The sequence below is a fragment of the Nipponia nippon genome, unplaced genomic scaffold (assembly GCF_047370975.1).
Source record: "Nipponia nippon isolate SJK-2023a ecotype South Korea unplaced genomic scaffold, ASM4737097v1 scaffold_17, whole genome shotgun sequence".
NCBI classification, from domain to species: Eukaryota; Metazoa; Chordata; class Aves; order Pelecaniformes; family Threskiornithidae; genus Nipponia; species Nipponia nippon.
Window position 1 is genome coordinate 12,385,647 of NW_028262333.1, and position 16,831 is coordinate 12,402,477.

General features: G+C 43.0%; 2 protein-coding genes across 9 annotated transcripts in view; both read right to left on the reverse strand.

Annotated features, from left to right (window-relative positions):
* LOC148056178 (collagen alpha-1(XXIII) chain-like) overlaps positions 1 to 575 on the reverse strand; it is a 137,911-nt gene extending 137,336 nt beyond the window's left edge. Inside the window, exon 1 of the mRNA XM_087754202.1 lies at positions 360 to 575. Within this exon, the coding sequence (XP_087610328.1) occupies positions 360 to 575 (216 nt within the window). The remainder of the gene's footprint in view (positions 1 to 359) is intronic.
* Positions 576 to 4,794: 4,219 nt separating this feature from the next.
* Positions 4,795 to 16,818, reverse strand: CLK4 (CDC like kinase 4). Of its 8 annotated transcripts, XR_015703849.1 has the most exons (17): positions 16,504 to 16,655; positions 14,545 to 14,604; positions 13,731 to 13,888; positions 12,449 to 12,674; positions 12,017 to 12,079; positions 11,143 to 11,233; positions 10,678 to 10,744; positions 9,101 to 9,217; positions 8,833 to 8,999; positions 8,638 to 8,732; positions 8,123 to 8,194; positions 7,453 to 7,582; positions 7,044 to 7,126; positions 6,460 to 6,539; positions 5,867 to 5,979; positions 5,034 to 5,121; positions 4,901 to 4,950 (listed from the first exon to the last, which is right to left on the reverse strand). XR_015703849.1 is itself a non-coding variant. In XM_087753718.1 (16 exons), exons 2-16 carry the CDS (start codon positions 14,596 to 14,598, stop codon positions 4,813 to 4,815), a joined length of 1,623 nt encoding a protein of 540 aa, XP_087609844.1. In that variant the 5' UTR covers positions 14,599 to 14,604; positions 16,665 to 16,818; the 3' UTR covers positions 4,795 to 4,812. The 8 variants fall into 8 exon arrangements, 7 of the variants coding, with proteins under 7 accessions (XP_087609844.1, XP_087609843.1, XP_087609842.1 ...); XM_087753718.1 differs by lacking the exons at positions 5,867 to 5,979; positions 16,504 to 16,655 and adding an exon at positions 16,665 to 16,818 and having other exon boundaries at positions 4,795 to 4,950; positions 13,731 to 13,882; XM_087753717.1 differs by lacking the exons at positions 5,867 to 5,979; positions 16,504 to 16,655 and adding an exon at positions 16,665 to 16,818 and having other exon boundaries at positions 4,795 to 4,950.
* Positions 16,819 to 16,831: the final 13 nt, after the last annotated feature.

Here is a 16,831-nt window from a genome sequence, read left to right on the forward strand (position 1 = left end):
AGCGCTCGGGTTACCTTTGCCAGTGAACAGACCGAGGGAAAAAGCTGGATGTTCTCAAAGGTTACACTGCTTGCCTTTCCACCTGGGGCGTTTTCTCTCCTAAATCAGAAGGGCCAGGCTTTGCCACGCCTCGCCCTGCGGTCTGATCAATGGAAGCGGCAACGAAACGGGGAAAAGTTTGGTAAACGGGAGGAATTCTCTCCGAAGGGGACGGGCAGCCGGCGACACGGGGAGCGAGCCCCGGGCTCCCCGCGCCCGAGCGGGGCCGAAGCGCCCTCCCCAGGCTTCTCGCCCCGCCGCCCGCTGCGCCCGGTCCTGCGCGCCCGCCCCCGGCGCTGCGCGGCCGCGCCGCCACTCACCTCGCGGAAGAGCTGCTCCAGGCGGGGCTGCAGCGCGTCCAGCAGCGGCCCGGGGCCGGCGGCGCCCCGCTCCTCCAGGGCGGCCAACCGGCCCTGCAGCTCCGCCGTCTTGGCGCCCAGCAGCAGGCAGACGGCCACGGCGGTGAGCGAGAGGAGCAGGCAGAGAGCGGAGGTGGCGGTGCCCGCCGCGGCGCCGGCGCCGCTGCCCGCGCTCATCGCGCCGCGCTCCGCGCCGCTGCGCGGGGACCCGCTCGGCTGCCGCCCGCCCCCCCCCGCATCCAGCGCCCGCCCTGCGCGCTGCGCGCCCCGCCGCGGGAGTGGGGCCGGCAGCTGCGGAGCGGCCGCTCTCCTCCGCTCGCCCCGCCAGCCCGGGTCTTAAACGGAGGAAGCGGGGGGTGGCGGCTCCCCCGCCGCCTCCCCCGCGCTGGGGAAGGGGGGATGCTCCGAGCGCGGCCCGTCACCCCCCCATGGGGGATTACGCGGAGCAGATCCCACCCCCGCTGCCCGGCCCCCCGCCGGGACCGCTCCCCCCTCTCCCCGCCCGCCCGCGCCCCCCCCAGGGTCCCGGCGGGTGGCCCCGCGGGGCCGGGCTGGCGGGGCACAGCGAGAGCCGGTGCGGGGAGCGGCGGGGGCGGCCCCGCTCCAGCCGCCGAGGCGCGCAGCAGCCGCGCAGGGCAGCGCGCAGCGGAGGCGGCCGCGGGCGCGGAGCGGGCGCCCCCCAGCGGGGCCGGGGCGGGCTCCCCCCGCCGGACAGCGAGCACCCGCCGGCGCCCGGGCTGCGGGGGCAGCGGGCGGGGAAACGGCCTCGCCGCTCCTCAGGAGCGCGGCCCCCAAGAGAGAACCGCTGCGCGGACCGCGGGCTGTGCTAGGGAAGAGACCGGATCTGCAAAGCCCAGCGGCCTTCCACCGGGCACCGTACCGTCCTGACCTTACCAGGGTGAAGTGCCCCGTCGGCTCTAGGGAGCCTTTGAATGACAGAAACTATGCTCGTATAGAAGCGCTAAGTAGCCCCAGACTGTGCCAAACATCCTTGCCTTTTTCCTCTGTTACAGGTTGCATCGTGTCAACTCTTAACTCACCTATAAAACATCAGATAACTTAACACCTGTCTAGACTGTGAGCATGTACTATACAAATCCAAACGTACTCTGCCTCCTGGCCACAGACCCTGCCCTTCTAGGAGCAAGGCAACAGCCTCAAGCTGCGCCAGGGCAGGTTTAGGTTGGATATTAGGAAAAATTTCTTCACCAAAAGGGCAGTCAGGCCCTGGCACAGGCTGCCCAGGGCAGTGGTGGGGTCCCCATCCCTGGAGGTATTTAAAAGCCGGGGAGATGTGGTGCTTGGGGACATGGTTTAGTGGTGGACTTGGCAGTGCTGGGTTAACGGTTGGACTTGATGATCTTAAAGGTCTTTTCCAACCTAAACGATTCTATGATTCTAAGCCTTGCTCCTAGGATAGATGGGCGAAACCTAGGACAGAGTTAGAAAATCCTACCAGGAGCGGTGTCAGGACGTGGTAGCTGTGTTAGTAAAACACGTGCGTGCACACAGCTAGACTGCCATGTTGTACGTACACACCGCTTTTTTGTGGCCGCTATTTCCAAATCAGCCAGGCAAATCTCTATCGCTTGTTACAACTGTTTCCTGCTCTTCTTCACCTGCCTGAAGATACAAAGAAGAAAATGCCATTTTTTTGTGAGCAATCTCTTCCTCACCTTCTCCTCCCCCTCTCCTTTCTACGAGCCCGCTAAGGCTTTACTTATGAGCTCTACTGGTTGCACGTGCCCAGTACCATCACTCTGGGGGAGCTTCCAGGGCGCAAAGCATCTCGTCCTGAAACGCGTCCACAGCACCTGAGCCCTCCTTACAACAGAGAGACCCCAAAACTGTAACAAGAGGAAGGACTGATCACAACTGCAGCTGCTAAGCCCTCTGCCCCAAAACTCCTAACCCCTCTCCTCTGAAGGTTAACCCACCAGCCTAACTCTTCCCCTGCCCTGCTCAACTTCTGAAGTTCTGGATCTCACATGCTGCTCGCGCTTCAGAGACAAAGCCTGCCCTGGTCACTTAAAAGACAGCTTTATTTTGTCCTGTCATCCATGTTTAGTAAAATGTGTCACTGAGCCAGTATGGAAACACAGACTGTGGGCCTGCCTGGCCGAACCATTCACAGATGTATGGACTATATTTTTAAGGTACGATAGCTGAAAATCTGAAATGCAGAGAAAGATGCCAATGGATCTTTTATTTACTAACAGCTACAGGCAGTTAGCATTAGCTTGATCCACAGATGTAAGGGTTACAAACTACCCCGATTATATCCGTGTATTAACAAGACAACGGGTCGGGGGTGGGGGGTGGTGTGCATAAAAATCTCTCCCCCAGTTGAGGGAAAGCCCTGCGGGCAGCCTGGAGAGCGGGCGAGATCAGACCCGCCAAGACAGAGCCCTGGCGCCTGGTGCTCAACTGCTAACAGCTCCGTGCTGCGCCGGCAGCGGGGCGACCGCAGGCGCCTGCCCCTGCAAACACCGCTTCTGCGCCTGCTGCAGGGCCTGCGAGACTACCGGGCACCTCCCTGCACATGCCGTATTTATCACGATAGTGCATTTTTTTAAGTTTACTGGGAGAAGGAAAGCGAATTTGAACAGGTTTTTATAACACATTTTTTTCTAGCATGCATCTCCTTTAGCAAGTGCAACGTGGTGTAGTAACTACATTAACAAAGGCTGGTACTCCTGAGGCAGCAGCGCACAATCTTTCCCTTTCTAATTTTGATAGAACCATTTTATAGTTACAGTTTTATAGTTATAGCAGCATATAAACTTCTTTCCCCCCATCTGCCTTTGATTTGCATTGCTTAGCTGATAGGCTCAGCCAAGTCCTCGCTTTGCTGCCGAAAGTGTGGGATGGAAAGTACCGTGGGAAGAAGCAAGGGAAGGCAGGCACTCCTGCCCTCCTCACTCCTACCCCGCTCACCTGGGTGCCACCAACTGCAGAGAAGAAACAATGATGTCAACATCAACATCCCAGGATGGGGGTGTCTGCTGTGAGACATCATCAAGCACAGGAGGCGGCAGTGGTTACACAGGATAAGCTTTCAAAGCCTCATCCCAGCTATGCTCTACCACGTCAGAGATACGCATGTCTGAAGCCTCTTGCAAATTAAGCCTCCTCCACATCAGTAGAAGGCGGCACCAGTTTAAAATCTTACCCTGCATTAGGACGTACTCAGCAAGCACAAAACCTGCAGTCAGGCTCCTGTGGAGCTGAAACAATTTACTGTTGCCTTCCTTAAGAAAGGCTTGCATGGGAAAGTCAGGACCAAAACAAATGGCGAAAACGTGCATCTACCCTGACAGACAGCCTGAACGAACCCTACCGTGGAAGCCACCCTTCCTCCTGCTCAGCAGTCCATACTGCGTCAAACGGATTAAAAGAGCATCGAAAAAGACCAAGAAAATACCAACTTAAACACGGAAGAGCAAAAACTACCAAAGCACATGAATGGGGCTTGGAAAGCAGTACCATTTTATTCTCAACTCAGCACCCGAGTTCAGGAGTCGCAACTGAGAACCCATCCTCCTCCTCCCTGTATTATAGTTTGATAACAATGCTTCTCAGTTGCCAAGGTTACTTAATTTACCAGTAATTAGAGATCAAGCTCCACAGAAGTATGTATTTGACAACTTCAGAATGATCTTGTTGCTATGGCAAGAGAAGGGCTTAACTACACCACAATTCTGTGGCGTACAGTATTTGCATTTTTCTCCAGGGGCAGTAAAATCCTTCTACAAATTTTATCATGAACAGCTGATCTTCAATGAATCAAAACAATATTGAAAATATGAAATGTTACTTTTCAGACCTTAGCAAAAAAATTACCTATAACTACTTAACATTGAAAGCATCAGACAAGTTTCCAGAGACTAATCAGCCAGGCAGAGAGTGATGGACACTGTCTAACAGAAAACCTGAGAAAAAGGTGACCCACAAGAGAGATACCTCCTTAGAACATGCACTGTTCCAGAACGCTATCACAAAGTATTATACAGCACGACTAGGTGGCCTTAGGCCTTCAAATCTTTTCTTTATGAGCAATAAAAGGAAGCTAGTTAAAAACATTTAGTATTTTTGAAACTTGTTCAGCTAGCCCGCAGACTCCACACCTGAAGTCAGATGCTTAACTAGCCCCACCTGCAAAAGGAGAGGGGTACGGTTTCAAAGAAAAAACAATTTTCAAAAATGAAAATTACTTTTATTTTTCACTTTGATACCCATAAGACTACAACTGTTCAACAAGGTAAACGTTAACAGTTATACAAAACATATGTAAATATTTACAGACTTAACTGTACAAAATAATTTAAGGTTTACAAAAGTTTCATGCAACCTCTGTTGACTGACACAGTCTAGGAAATCTCCTTGGAGAAGCATAGAAGATCTTTGAATTTATTTATTTATTTAATGGTTCAAAAAAAGGATGCTGCAAGGCTTCATCAAGAGTAATTCTTTTGGCTGGATCATATTCCAGCATCCTGCGAACAAGGTCGAACAGACTCTGATGATCTGTGTCTTGGCAATGCATGAATTCCTGGGGGGGTGGGAAAAAAAAAGTTTAGAGAGATCCTTCACAACTGCAAATCTAACAAAAATAATAAAACTGTTGTCTCCTACCTTTAAAGGCTTACAGCGTCTCCTAACATAGCGTCCTGCAGAACTGTGTTCATCCCAGTCCAATTGGTCATGGTGAAAATAATGCTTTCTGCATGATGAGGAAAATAATTTTAAGATCATATCAGGGCCTAACGTGGGCAGATGCTTTTCTAAGAAGTTTTCAAACACCATAAAAGTGTTCCTGTGTATCCCTCTGCATTTGAGAGCTAACATCTCTTTTAGCTAATATTTATTCACAGAGACCTGTTGCTTTTATATTACCATTGCCACAATATTTAGGAAACATGTCCTTCAGTATTCCAATCAACAAAGAAGCCACTGAAAACATATTTTCCATTACTGACATTTAAAGAGATGAATGCTTTAAGGTGTTCCAAGAGAACAACTTGGCCTCATCTGCTAGTAACAAATAAAAGGCAGCTTGTCAATTTATAAACATTTCTTATAAAATCTGCAGAGTTTAAGTGGTTAGCGCCTATTTAACAAAATCAGATATTCCCAAACGTCTTTAAAAAGCGTACTGCAAATACATGAGACTAACAGTGCAAATTAAGTTCTGACAAATCCACACCTCAGCATCACATTAACACTGCTACGTAAGCAGCATTTTATTTTTTAAATACTACCTGAATCTATTCCAATTGCAGCTATGTTTTTTCTCATTTTTCAAAATGCATTATGAATCAGCTGGACAACTGTAATAAACTACATTACCCAACTGTAATAAAATACATCACCCAACCCAGAATTATTGGAATTGTACTATAACATGAGTTACAGGATTATCTAGCTTAGCTGGCAACAGGACAATTTATTTCAGAAAGAGAACGGACCATCAAATCTCACGTGCTCTGGATTTTGGACATATGGGGGTTAGGGGAGAAGCCTGTGCTGGCTGCTTCTCCTTGCAAGGGAAGTGGGAAACTCCTGCTGCATGTAGTCATCTCTGAGGAAGAGAGAAAGATCACTGACGCACGTGTCTGAGGGATGTGAAGGGACAGGGGAAGAGGCTGGCAGCCGTATTAGCCAGACAGGACCCTCTTTTTCCTCTCACTATAAATATTCTGATGACAGCAGGTTCTTTATTCTCACAGTTTATAGCAAAATGGGTGTCTAATACTGCTCTGGTGACCACACCAAACTTAGCTTTAAAGACTCAAGAACATTCATACTCAAGTTACTGTTCAAGAGGCTGGCATTTTGGTGGCTGACTACTCAGACTAAAACCAGAGAAGAACACTATTGTCAACTATTTAATTCACCTAAATCTGACACAATTTCTTGCAATAAATAGACTAGTAGGTAACAAGAAGCCTGGAAGTCTCTTTGTTAATCTTCAGGAACTCACAGCTAACAATGGAAACATTAAAATTTCTCTTATAATAGGAAAATATTAGGCAACTTACTCCTTCTATAATGAACGTACCTGGATTTCTTGATCATGTGAGCTGGCAGAGGCCCTAGTATTCTTTCCATCATTGCCAAGTGTTCTTTACTATCGTGCGTCTGTGGAAAAAGCAATAAATGCACTTACCGCTTTTTTCTACTCTCAGCAACTTGGTAACAGCACTCATCTACAAATAAGATGTCTGCTGGAGTACTGTCACAGTATCTTTATACATGATCACCTTAAATTATTAAAAATAGATTATGCAATGCAGCTTGTTATATAGCACTTTCCACAGTTAGGATGGCCCCTGAACAACAGGGTTCATAAATCAAGTTTTGTACGAGTATGTTTTCTTTACTCCTAATGCCAGCAGCATCTTCAGACTCTAGACAGGCTTCATCATCCAAAAAGCCAGAAGAGATGATCTTAAAATAGCCTGAAGGAGGCATCCAAGACATTGCATTTTCATATATGCATGCCGTCTTTACAATCTCATCTCTATAATACTTAAAAAGCCTGTAAGGTTATGCCTTTTGCAGTAATGGCTAAGTACCTGTCATTAAAAGATCAAAATCTTTTGACCTGTAACAAAAACGTTCAATTTAACTTTATGTACATACCTGGAACACTGTAAATCCTAGGTAATACTCAATTAGAATACAACCAATACTCCAAACATCACAAGGCTGTGACCATCCCAGTGCTGCAAAGTAGGCAAAGTTTACATTTTACTTTTTAATATATTCTCAAAACCTGTAATCCACAAAGCATATGCCCAGTTTCCACGCGTTTACTGACCCCCATTTTCCCCCCTCCACACCTCTCCCTAAACCTCAACGGGAGAAAGTGGGAAAGGAACTTCTACTTTTGGAGTATTTCTTTTAGTGTTTACTGTCAAGAGTTCTAACATCACCATCTGTGAGAGATGACTGAATTATTAGAACCATGAGCAACTACTCTAGTTTATGAAGTGAAGACATCTGAATGAACTGTAATTAACTGTCAGAAGGTTTAAAAATCTTTACTGACCTAAAATAACCTCAGGAGCTCTGTAATGTCTTGTAGACACTAGTGTGCTATGATGCTCATCATCAAAAGTTGCACTTCCAAAATCAACAACTTTGATGTCTGTGTTTTTTAAAGTGCGTTCATCTCGCTTCTGCAAGAAAATAAAAATGCTATGTTAGTATTTTTTAAAAGCATGCCTAGGCAAAAGGGCGTTCATCACGTTATCTTTATTAATCTTCAAAATACAAATTAACATAAAACACTAAAAATTAAACCTATCTAACAAAACACTCCTTCCAAATACATCAATTCCTATTCAGCTCAAGCTCCAAGAAAGAGGAGCTGGTAACAAAGTGATTTAATCTGAATACTCAAAACAGCTGAGCAAAGACCTTTCCCACAGTAACAGAGCTCCTTTCCTCTTTTGTTAACCTTCAACTTAACTTCAGTTAGTTGTTATCTCTTGTCTTTGTTTTTTCTGTCTGTTGGTGCACACGCTCATTTATATAATTTTAGCTCTAAAGTAAAAAAATAAAATCAAGCCTTATAGATAAGTAAACTAGAGGCAGTGAAGCCCATACTGCTTTTCTGTCTCTAAGAAGTTTTTATACTTTGAAAAAAGAGCAGCAACATAAAAAGGAACTTGTATTTCTGCCAGTGCTAGAAGTGATTTGTGCAGACAAGTTCTTACCCCAACACTGTGTCTTAGTGTTTTCTTAGATTTAAAAAGACGACACTGGTCAAGAGTAGTCCTATTCAGGGCCTGTGTCAATTATAACACCACCCAATGATCAACATCACACATTGATGGCAAACAGAAAATTCATCTTAGCTATTAAGCCAAGGACTGCAAAACTGACAAGCACTTCAGACTCCGGGGTAATCAGATAGAAAGCAAGATCTGACATTCCTCTCAAACCGCAGGGATGCTTTAAAGAAAGGAATTCAAATGGGTTTAGAAATATGAAAGAAAAAAAACCTGGCTAAGTTCAAAGCCATTAACACAATGCTCCCTATGAATGCCAGAACTTCATTAAACAGCAAAGAACTTAACTAGTGATCACATAGAGCACAAAAAAAATTTCCAGGAAACATAACTCTATCACTTGACCTTGCTATACACACTTTTTTTTTTTTTTTAAGAAAAGTTCAGATGAAGACAGAAGTAGCCCCATTCAAGTTGGGAGAAACAAAGAACAAACTTACCATTTTGGCATTGTACTTCACTATGTAATCAGACTCCACAAACAAGATATTTTCAGGCTTTAAATCTGTATGAGTTAGTTTATTATGGTGTAAAACTACAAGGAAAAAAAGAACAGTATTCCATAATTAATACATTGATTTCCTAAAGAAGAAAAAAAAAGAACATATTTGATAAGAGTACTGAGATTTACTTACAGTTTATAGACTGGCAAATTTGATAAGCCATGTTTCTTATGTCATTAATATGAAATGGTAGAAAGCTGTTTTCCTTAATAAAGTCGTAAGTACTAAGTCCCAGTAGCTCAAAAACAATGCAAACATGGCCATGATGATCAAACCATTCCAGCATCTGGACACAGCGGCTTAAAAAAAGAAAAAACCATAAACAAATGAAAACTCAATTTACTGAATAATTATATTCTGCAAATCCTTAGTATGCTGACTATTCTGATTTTATACTTACAAAGTGCTGCTTGGATCCATGGTGTTTAAGTGTTCCAACACCTGTATTTCTGAACGGGCTGCTTCCCGGTATCTACCAACATTTTTCACAATTTTAACTGCCACATGCATTCCTCTCCTTTGAAAGAAAGTAAAGCATCACAAACTGCATCAATTATTATTAAACACCTACAACTCCAAAGCAGCTCGATTTTAATAAAAGAAACACAGGAAGATTAAAGGTCATAGAGAATTATGAGTTGGATTAGGGGAATTTGACTTAAGCCTTGTTCTGGCTCTCTTCCAGGGCCCCTATGGAATCAGGGGAATTGAATAACTTCTGAAGTTTAGATTCTGAGTATTTTGTACTAGTGAAAACTGACCTGCACTCAGCGTAACATTCAAACTGTAAGGCTATTACTTAAATGGAACACAGATACACATAGCTCATTCTATCCCATTCACTCAGGCAACTTTTAATTATCTCTGTAGAGCTATTTAGATTCTAGTGACTTAAGAATACCATCTGCCCTTGCAACATGATCTCAAGCTCCTGAACAGACTTAACTTGTGAAATGACAGAACAAACAAAACCAAAGGCAGAGGAAAAAATACTAGAATCATGTCACAGAACTGCAGATACAAAAGATACGGTTAAAATAATCTAAGCTTTACTAACTGTTTAAAACTCCTAGCACATACAGAACTAGTGGAAATAAAATAATTTTCTTCTGCTCCACCAAACATGCCATCACATGGAAGTAACCATTCCATCAAAAAAGGACTGGATACTGGAGCACTGTGCATTCAGAAAAACTTCAAAGGATAATTCTGATTATGGAGACTGAAGAAAGAAATTTACAGCTCAACCAACTCCAAGCAATTGCTTTCACTAAGAACTGAAACTACGTTCTCAGCATCTCGCTGCATCATCTGCTAAAAGTCAGTCTCCCAAATCAATTCTGTACTCTTTACATACCCTCACATTCTCCAGTTACGGCAAAAGCACTTGTAGAATTAACAGAAAAATGTAATGAAGCAAAACATAGTTCTCCCTCTTTAAAACAAGCAGATGACATCTATTTAGTAATTAGTAGTTTGCACCATGTGGTTATACAGCTTGTATAGAGAAAAAAAAGTAGAGTTATAAAAAGGTTTATTTTGAAAGAAACCCTCTCTAGGCAGATATTTCCCAAGACAAATGTGGTTAAGGAAGTTTACTGCTAAAGACAGATTCTCAAAAGGAGAAACAAAGTATTTCTCTATATGCCACCTTGTATAAAGTCAATACCATCCAAGGGCCTTTCAGAGAGCAACAGAAGAAAGAAAAAACATTTATATTATTGGATGAGATGACTGAAGAACCTTAAAAACAACTGGGGACAGATGTGGTATCACCTGAAAATCCTTAAAAACTTTAAACTAGAAATAAGCCTACAAGGTACCTCTCAAAACCAGTATAATTTCTTTCTTAAATATACTGCAACATTATATTTGAACTACGACTTCCTTTTACAGAAAATGTCCCTGTGCTTTAATTTCTGAGCTAAGGAGTGTCTTCTGTCATGAGATCTGCTTATAAAGATAACCAACACTTACATATCATGATCTATGCACTCCACTACTTTTCCAAAAGCTCCTTCTCCTAAAGTTGCAACAATTTCATCTAAAAAGAACAAACACAAGTTAGAATTATAAAACTACTTAAACAAGAATGAATATTATTAATGTAGATTTAAAAATGTGCCATTACAAAAGCATAATTACTTTAAATCTCAGCATCTGAATGCATTATTTTATTGGACAGGTGTCATGAAAACAGTTAGCCAAAAAAAACTATCTCTTGTTCTAATCTCAAGATTCAAGTTCATTTACTAATTGGAACTTTTTGAACACAGTATTTAAATTCTACAGAAAAGAAGATATGCAAAAAAACAAAAAAGCACAAAAAAAACAGAACAAAAAGAGCAATGAAGATTTCTTTAGCCCCCCTCCTCTGACATACTATTCTAAACAGATTTTTTGCTGAAAAGTTTTTAAAAAGTGTTGAAAAATGTTCTATACATCTTGCTCTTAGAACGTCTCCACTTTCACAGATCAGGTGACCCTCCTCATCATCCTCTACACTCCTGGATCTTTTCCTTCGGTGACTCTTCTGGAAACGGCACCAAGATCGTCCAGCCAATCAATATATCAGAGTGAATTCAGGGCAGAATACGCAATTCATTCAGCGGGGAGATATTCAGGCATTCAGTTACACACCAGGCCACGAACAGTTGGCAGGAGCAATTTCAAATTCAGTCCCCAGAAATTCACAGGGCACAGTTTATGTTACAGAAGAAAAACATGGCAAGGAACAGATTTTCAGATAAATACTTAAAGTGATAAAGCAACAGAAAAAACAACACAATTTTGTCTCTCAAACAGTGGCTTAACTGAAGACAGATTAAGAATGCAACATTACTATTTCTAATACTTTGCTAGCAAATAACAAAAACCAGTATTTATTTACATATCTAAGCTTACAGTCAGGTGAAATGTTTCTATTTTTAAAACATACACTTTATTTAATCTAAACATAGAAAATTACCAAGTAATTTTACTTCCCTCATGTTTAGCAAGAGAAGAAAAATTACTCTGAAGTCCTTTCCTTGCATTGTATAATCTAATACAACTTGCTGTTTCTATTGCAGGAATATGACATAAAACACCTGGAGCTGAAGATGTATCAGTGGGCATCATGCCAATAATGAGAAATTCAGAGAGCATGCCTTCAAAGAAGGCAAGCAGCAAACCTTTCCCATCCTCAGTAAGACATTAGCTGCCATTAGCCAGGCATGTGGCTTATCAAAGTTTTCTGGAATAAGGTGTAGAACTGTAGAGCTTGTTCTTATCAATTTGCCAGACATGCATGTTTCATAGTTCCAATTAAGCTTACATTAAAAAGGCATGCCGCTTCAATTACTTTTAGTAATAGGATGGATGGCATCTCACAGTCTACCTGAAAAAACACAGTTCACTATGCTGTAAAACTAAAAGGTGATAACTGTGCTCTGAAATAGGATAGTTACTCGTCTTCAATTTCGAGATAACATTTTTCAGATTAATCCCAGTGATCTTAACTATGGGCCACCTATGGTCCCAGTGTATAACTAGCACTGACAATAATCCCACCCCCCACCCAACACTGATCCAAAAGCCTCAACTAGGAACATGTTCATATGCTCATAAATGGACTCAACTACAAATCCTTTTTAAATAATATAATATTTCTTAAAAGTACTGTGACCAGGAATTGAAGTTCTAGCACTCACTTAAGAAGTCTATTACCACTAAATTCATTAATAATAAAGTTAAAAATTACTCATACCGAATGTGATTGGTGACTGGAGCAATGATGTCTCTTATGCTTCCTTTTATGACTACTTTTCCTGCTCCGACCAGAGGATTTGCTATAGTGATGATGGTGACTCTTTTCATAGTCTCTGTGATAATGCCTGTGGTCATATACTTCACAGAAGTCATTTCTGTATTCCTCAACATATCTCCGGTCATGATGGTCTCTTTCATTTATGGCTCTATCGTCCAAATAATGACTGAAAATATATTTTAAGTGAATGTTCTCCACTTCAAAAACTTGAGGTTCCAACAAGATAAGTGACTTGAGCTGAGTTACAGAGTTACATAGTATCTGTCTTTACACCAAGAATGTTTTCTAATTGACTCCCTCCCCAAAAAATAGTGGAGCTTTTGATGTTACTTTATTAGGAATCTAACAACATTGTCAGTCTTGAATACATAGCAGCCATCCACATGAACAATATATAATCTGTCCACACTTTGCACAGTAAATAAGAAACTCAGACTCAAAACACTTCCTAAAATATACTGAGCAACTCAATTACAATCTCCAAAGTCACAGGATAAATCACTCTTGATACAGCAATAATCCCCCTTCTATGCTTCCAAAGCTCAAAGTGTTAAAAGCAAAAAGAAAACCTGGAGACTGGAAAGAGTAGCATTGTTCTTACTGCTCTGCATTAAACATTAAAAACCTCAGAGAATATCTGGATCAAGGATCTTCTGCACATAAAAAAAACCAGACCTTTAAGAAAGCTGCTGAGGCAAAGAGCCCCCACGTTGCTGCACAGCTACCCCTTCCAGCATTTTATAGGCATGAGTATGAGCTCTTAAAAGAATTCCATGGGATCTTCTTTTCAAGGAAAAAACCAGAAAAACACATCCTTCCAGTGAAAGTAGCATGGAAGAAAAAGCAAACCACCTCCAAATTAGGAAGAGAAACTCATACTTACCATTGTATTAAATGATTAAACAAACCTTCTCTTCCTTTTGTTCACATTAAGTAAATGAAAAGGCATACTTTTCACTTCAAATTTAATACTGAATATATTCAATACCAGTACTTAACTGACAACAGTGAAACAAACTAGTAGCATCTACTTGTTTTTATTAAAGAATTTCTATTTAATGGTTCAGGTACTGTGTTAACGAAACCAACTACCTCTTAAGCTTAAGTGAGCCAAACCTTAAGGAATTGCCAACTTTGGGCACTCAAAAACTCTTATCCTGAAAACGTATTTATTTTAGACATGATAAGAAACATTAGCGCTACTCAATTCAGAGTCTTATACCTTTCTGAAATGTGATTTTGTTTATAGTGCTTGCTTTCTTGTCCACTGCTGTGGGACCTTTTCCTGCGTTTACGGCTGCTACTGTGCTTTCTTTGATCCCAGCTCTTTCTGTCATCCCATTCAGGACAATGAGATTGCTTTGAGTGCCGCATCTGCCACTGAAAAAAAAACCAAATCAACAAAACCACATAAAAGACAAAAGCATTACACTGGTATTTGTAGATGCAAGTCAACTACTGTAGTTTGATCAAATATGACAGAACTAGAAAGAACCATTTCCTCAAATACTTCTTTTTCCTCAGCTTCCCCCACATATTATTTTGGTTTGGCGAGTAGACATAGCTGTCTCATCCTAACACTGTGACACTGTTACGAAACACAAATCAAGATTAAATAGGCCAACTCATCTTCACTCAAGAGGTTCAAACATGTCATTAAAGCCTGTTTTAAATAAACTCTCAAGTGACTAAATAGAATCACTTCCGTTAAGAGTCTTTGGTTGGAGAGAGACCTTAGTCTTCAAACTTCCTCTCCCGACAAAACCTGGATTTAGCTCTTCATACTATATTGTACATAAGTTACTACACGAAAGTCAAGTATGTACAATAAGTTTAAAAACTTCTCCCACAAATCTATTTACAGATCACTGTTAAACAGACACTTTGTAAAGTTTCAGCAACAATCACAGTGAACTCTGATAGATTAACACATAACTCTGTAGTACTATGAGCCAAGCCACAATTTTTGAACCCTATTAGCATGCAAGTATGCGGGTGCTTTACAATTCAGCTGATTCACCAAAGACAAAACCCACCAGCTTCCGTTGCTGAATATTATACGCAGGAATTCTGTGTTCAAACAGGTACATGCACAACTGGAAAAAAAAGAAAGTAAAGCACAGTTGTAGAATTAAGAGTGTAACAAAACCAACCATTATTTGTTTACTCTTCTTTGGCAGTTTTTGAAAATAGGAATAAGCTTACACATCTATTTCAGTATATTCTGAAAAATGAACTACCACAGAACAAGAAAAAGTGTCCATAGTAAGCGATGACAGCAAGAAAAGTAGTTTAGAAACAAAGATAGCACTAAAAAAAACCCCACAATTGTGTAAATTTATGCACAACATTGGTTGCCTCCATACCAAGTGGAGGTGTTAAGAAGGAAACTTTTAGAACATATAAATGGCAGGCCTGTTCTGAAAAAGAGGGTTTCTGATACTTTCATAATATTTGTGACAGGCAAGTAGTTAAAAAAACCACGACAGACACCTGCACCAATGTTTTTTACAGAAATCTGTTTTTGAAATACAAATACAATGCAACCAGAACGACAAACTGTGCAAAAGTAAGTGACTGGTACACCCTTTGAGTCAGTCATGATCTAGGTCTCGCAAAAATATTATTCACTTATGATGCATTAATAAGAAATAAAAATACTAATGTATCAAATGACAAACGAAAACACCTGAAGGATGAAGACAAAATTAAAACTAATCAGTGTTTCATTTACATGAGTGAATTTCTTCTCTTCTTGCCCAGCTCCAAAGCCATTTTCCTCTATTTTCACCCTAAATAACTCAAGCTATGAAACACACTCAGGTTTCGGTTATTCTGCTTTTGAGGTGAAGAATTCCCCCCTCCCCCCCCCGAGTTATAGCTGAATCAGGGATATTACTTATGATTGCCTTTTTTTTTTTTCTTCCCCATTTGGCAGAAGGCAGGCTGCACTAAGGCTTTATAGTGGACAAATATCTAAACAAAATCACCATTAAAGTGTCCTGCAGAGGGGAGCTTGGCGGTGGAAGGACAAACATTTGACAAAGAAAATTGGAGAAAAGGTTTAGTTGAAGACTAACTGCTGCTTAACTGCACTCAAGTGCACAAAGAATTACTGGAATTAAGACGGAAGTTGCAAATTCTGTCCCTAAAGCAGCCAAGTAAATGCAAATGAGGAGGAAATTGTTAGAATCGGTCTGTGCAAGGCCCATAATGGCCACAATCCATTTTACCGTAGGAGCCACCTTAAGATTTTTTGACCATTATGCACTCCCTCTAAATTTATGCACTGAAGCACTTCACTTATGTAATACTGACAGCTGACACGAACATATGCGTTCCTATAGTATGTGGTCCTAATCCATATCACAGGCTGCTTTCAATCCCACATTCTGCCATAGGTTTCTCGAACAGGAGCCAGGGACCTTTTGTAAAAGGTCCATACATAAAGCACCTCGGGAAGGCCGCAAAGGTGCTGCCCTAAGCTGCCTACACAGCAATTTCTGAATGTCTCTCCTCGAAAACTTGGCAGGCTGTACGGACCGGAGGAGGTCAAAGGCTTATTCCTTTGAGATGACCAAAGTCTGCCGGGCCAGGCCGATCTGAGCGTCTGGGGTACGGACACGCAGGAGCAGACCCTACAGAAGACGCCCACTACCCCAACCCACGGCCACGAAGTCCACGTCCACGCCGGTCTTCCCTCGGGAAGCCTCTGGAGCCAGGGGTGGGGGGGAGGGCTCGTCTCCATTACCATCTGGGCAGGCGCCAGACACCTCCGTGCAGGCCGGGTAGAACAGCCGAGCTGCGCGGCCCCCACCCGAGAGTACCCACCCCACACGAGGCCCCAGCTCTGCCGCCCCAGACCCCACACGCCCCGCCGCAGAGGCCCTCTCCGCCACAGGAAACCCTGACCGGGGCGAGGGGGACACTCTGAACCCAGGATCCCTCCTCCCACCCTAACACCTCCTCAATCAACCCCTCACGCAGGGCTCTACCTTCATCCTACTCCGCGGGCCGCGGAGGCGACGCGAGCAGCCCCCCTCACCAACCCTCTGCGTCCCCTCCGCTTCCCCGCTGCTTCGGCCCCCTGGAAACTTAAGGGAGAGAGGAAAAAGGAAAGAAGAGCCCGAGGAGGAAGGCCGCCTCCACCACTTACAGCCGAAAAAAAAGGCCAGCGAGCCCCGTCTCCGCCCTGCGCACGCAAACAAAATGGCGGCCGCGGCCGAGCGCGCAGAAACTGCTTCCTCCTCTGCGCCCTCTCTCCCCCTCTCGCGGCTTCTGTGCGGCGTGACGTCAGACGCACGGCAAAACGGGAGGGCGCGG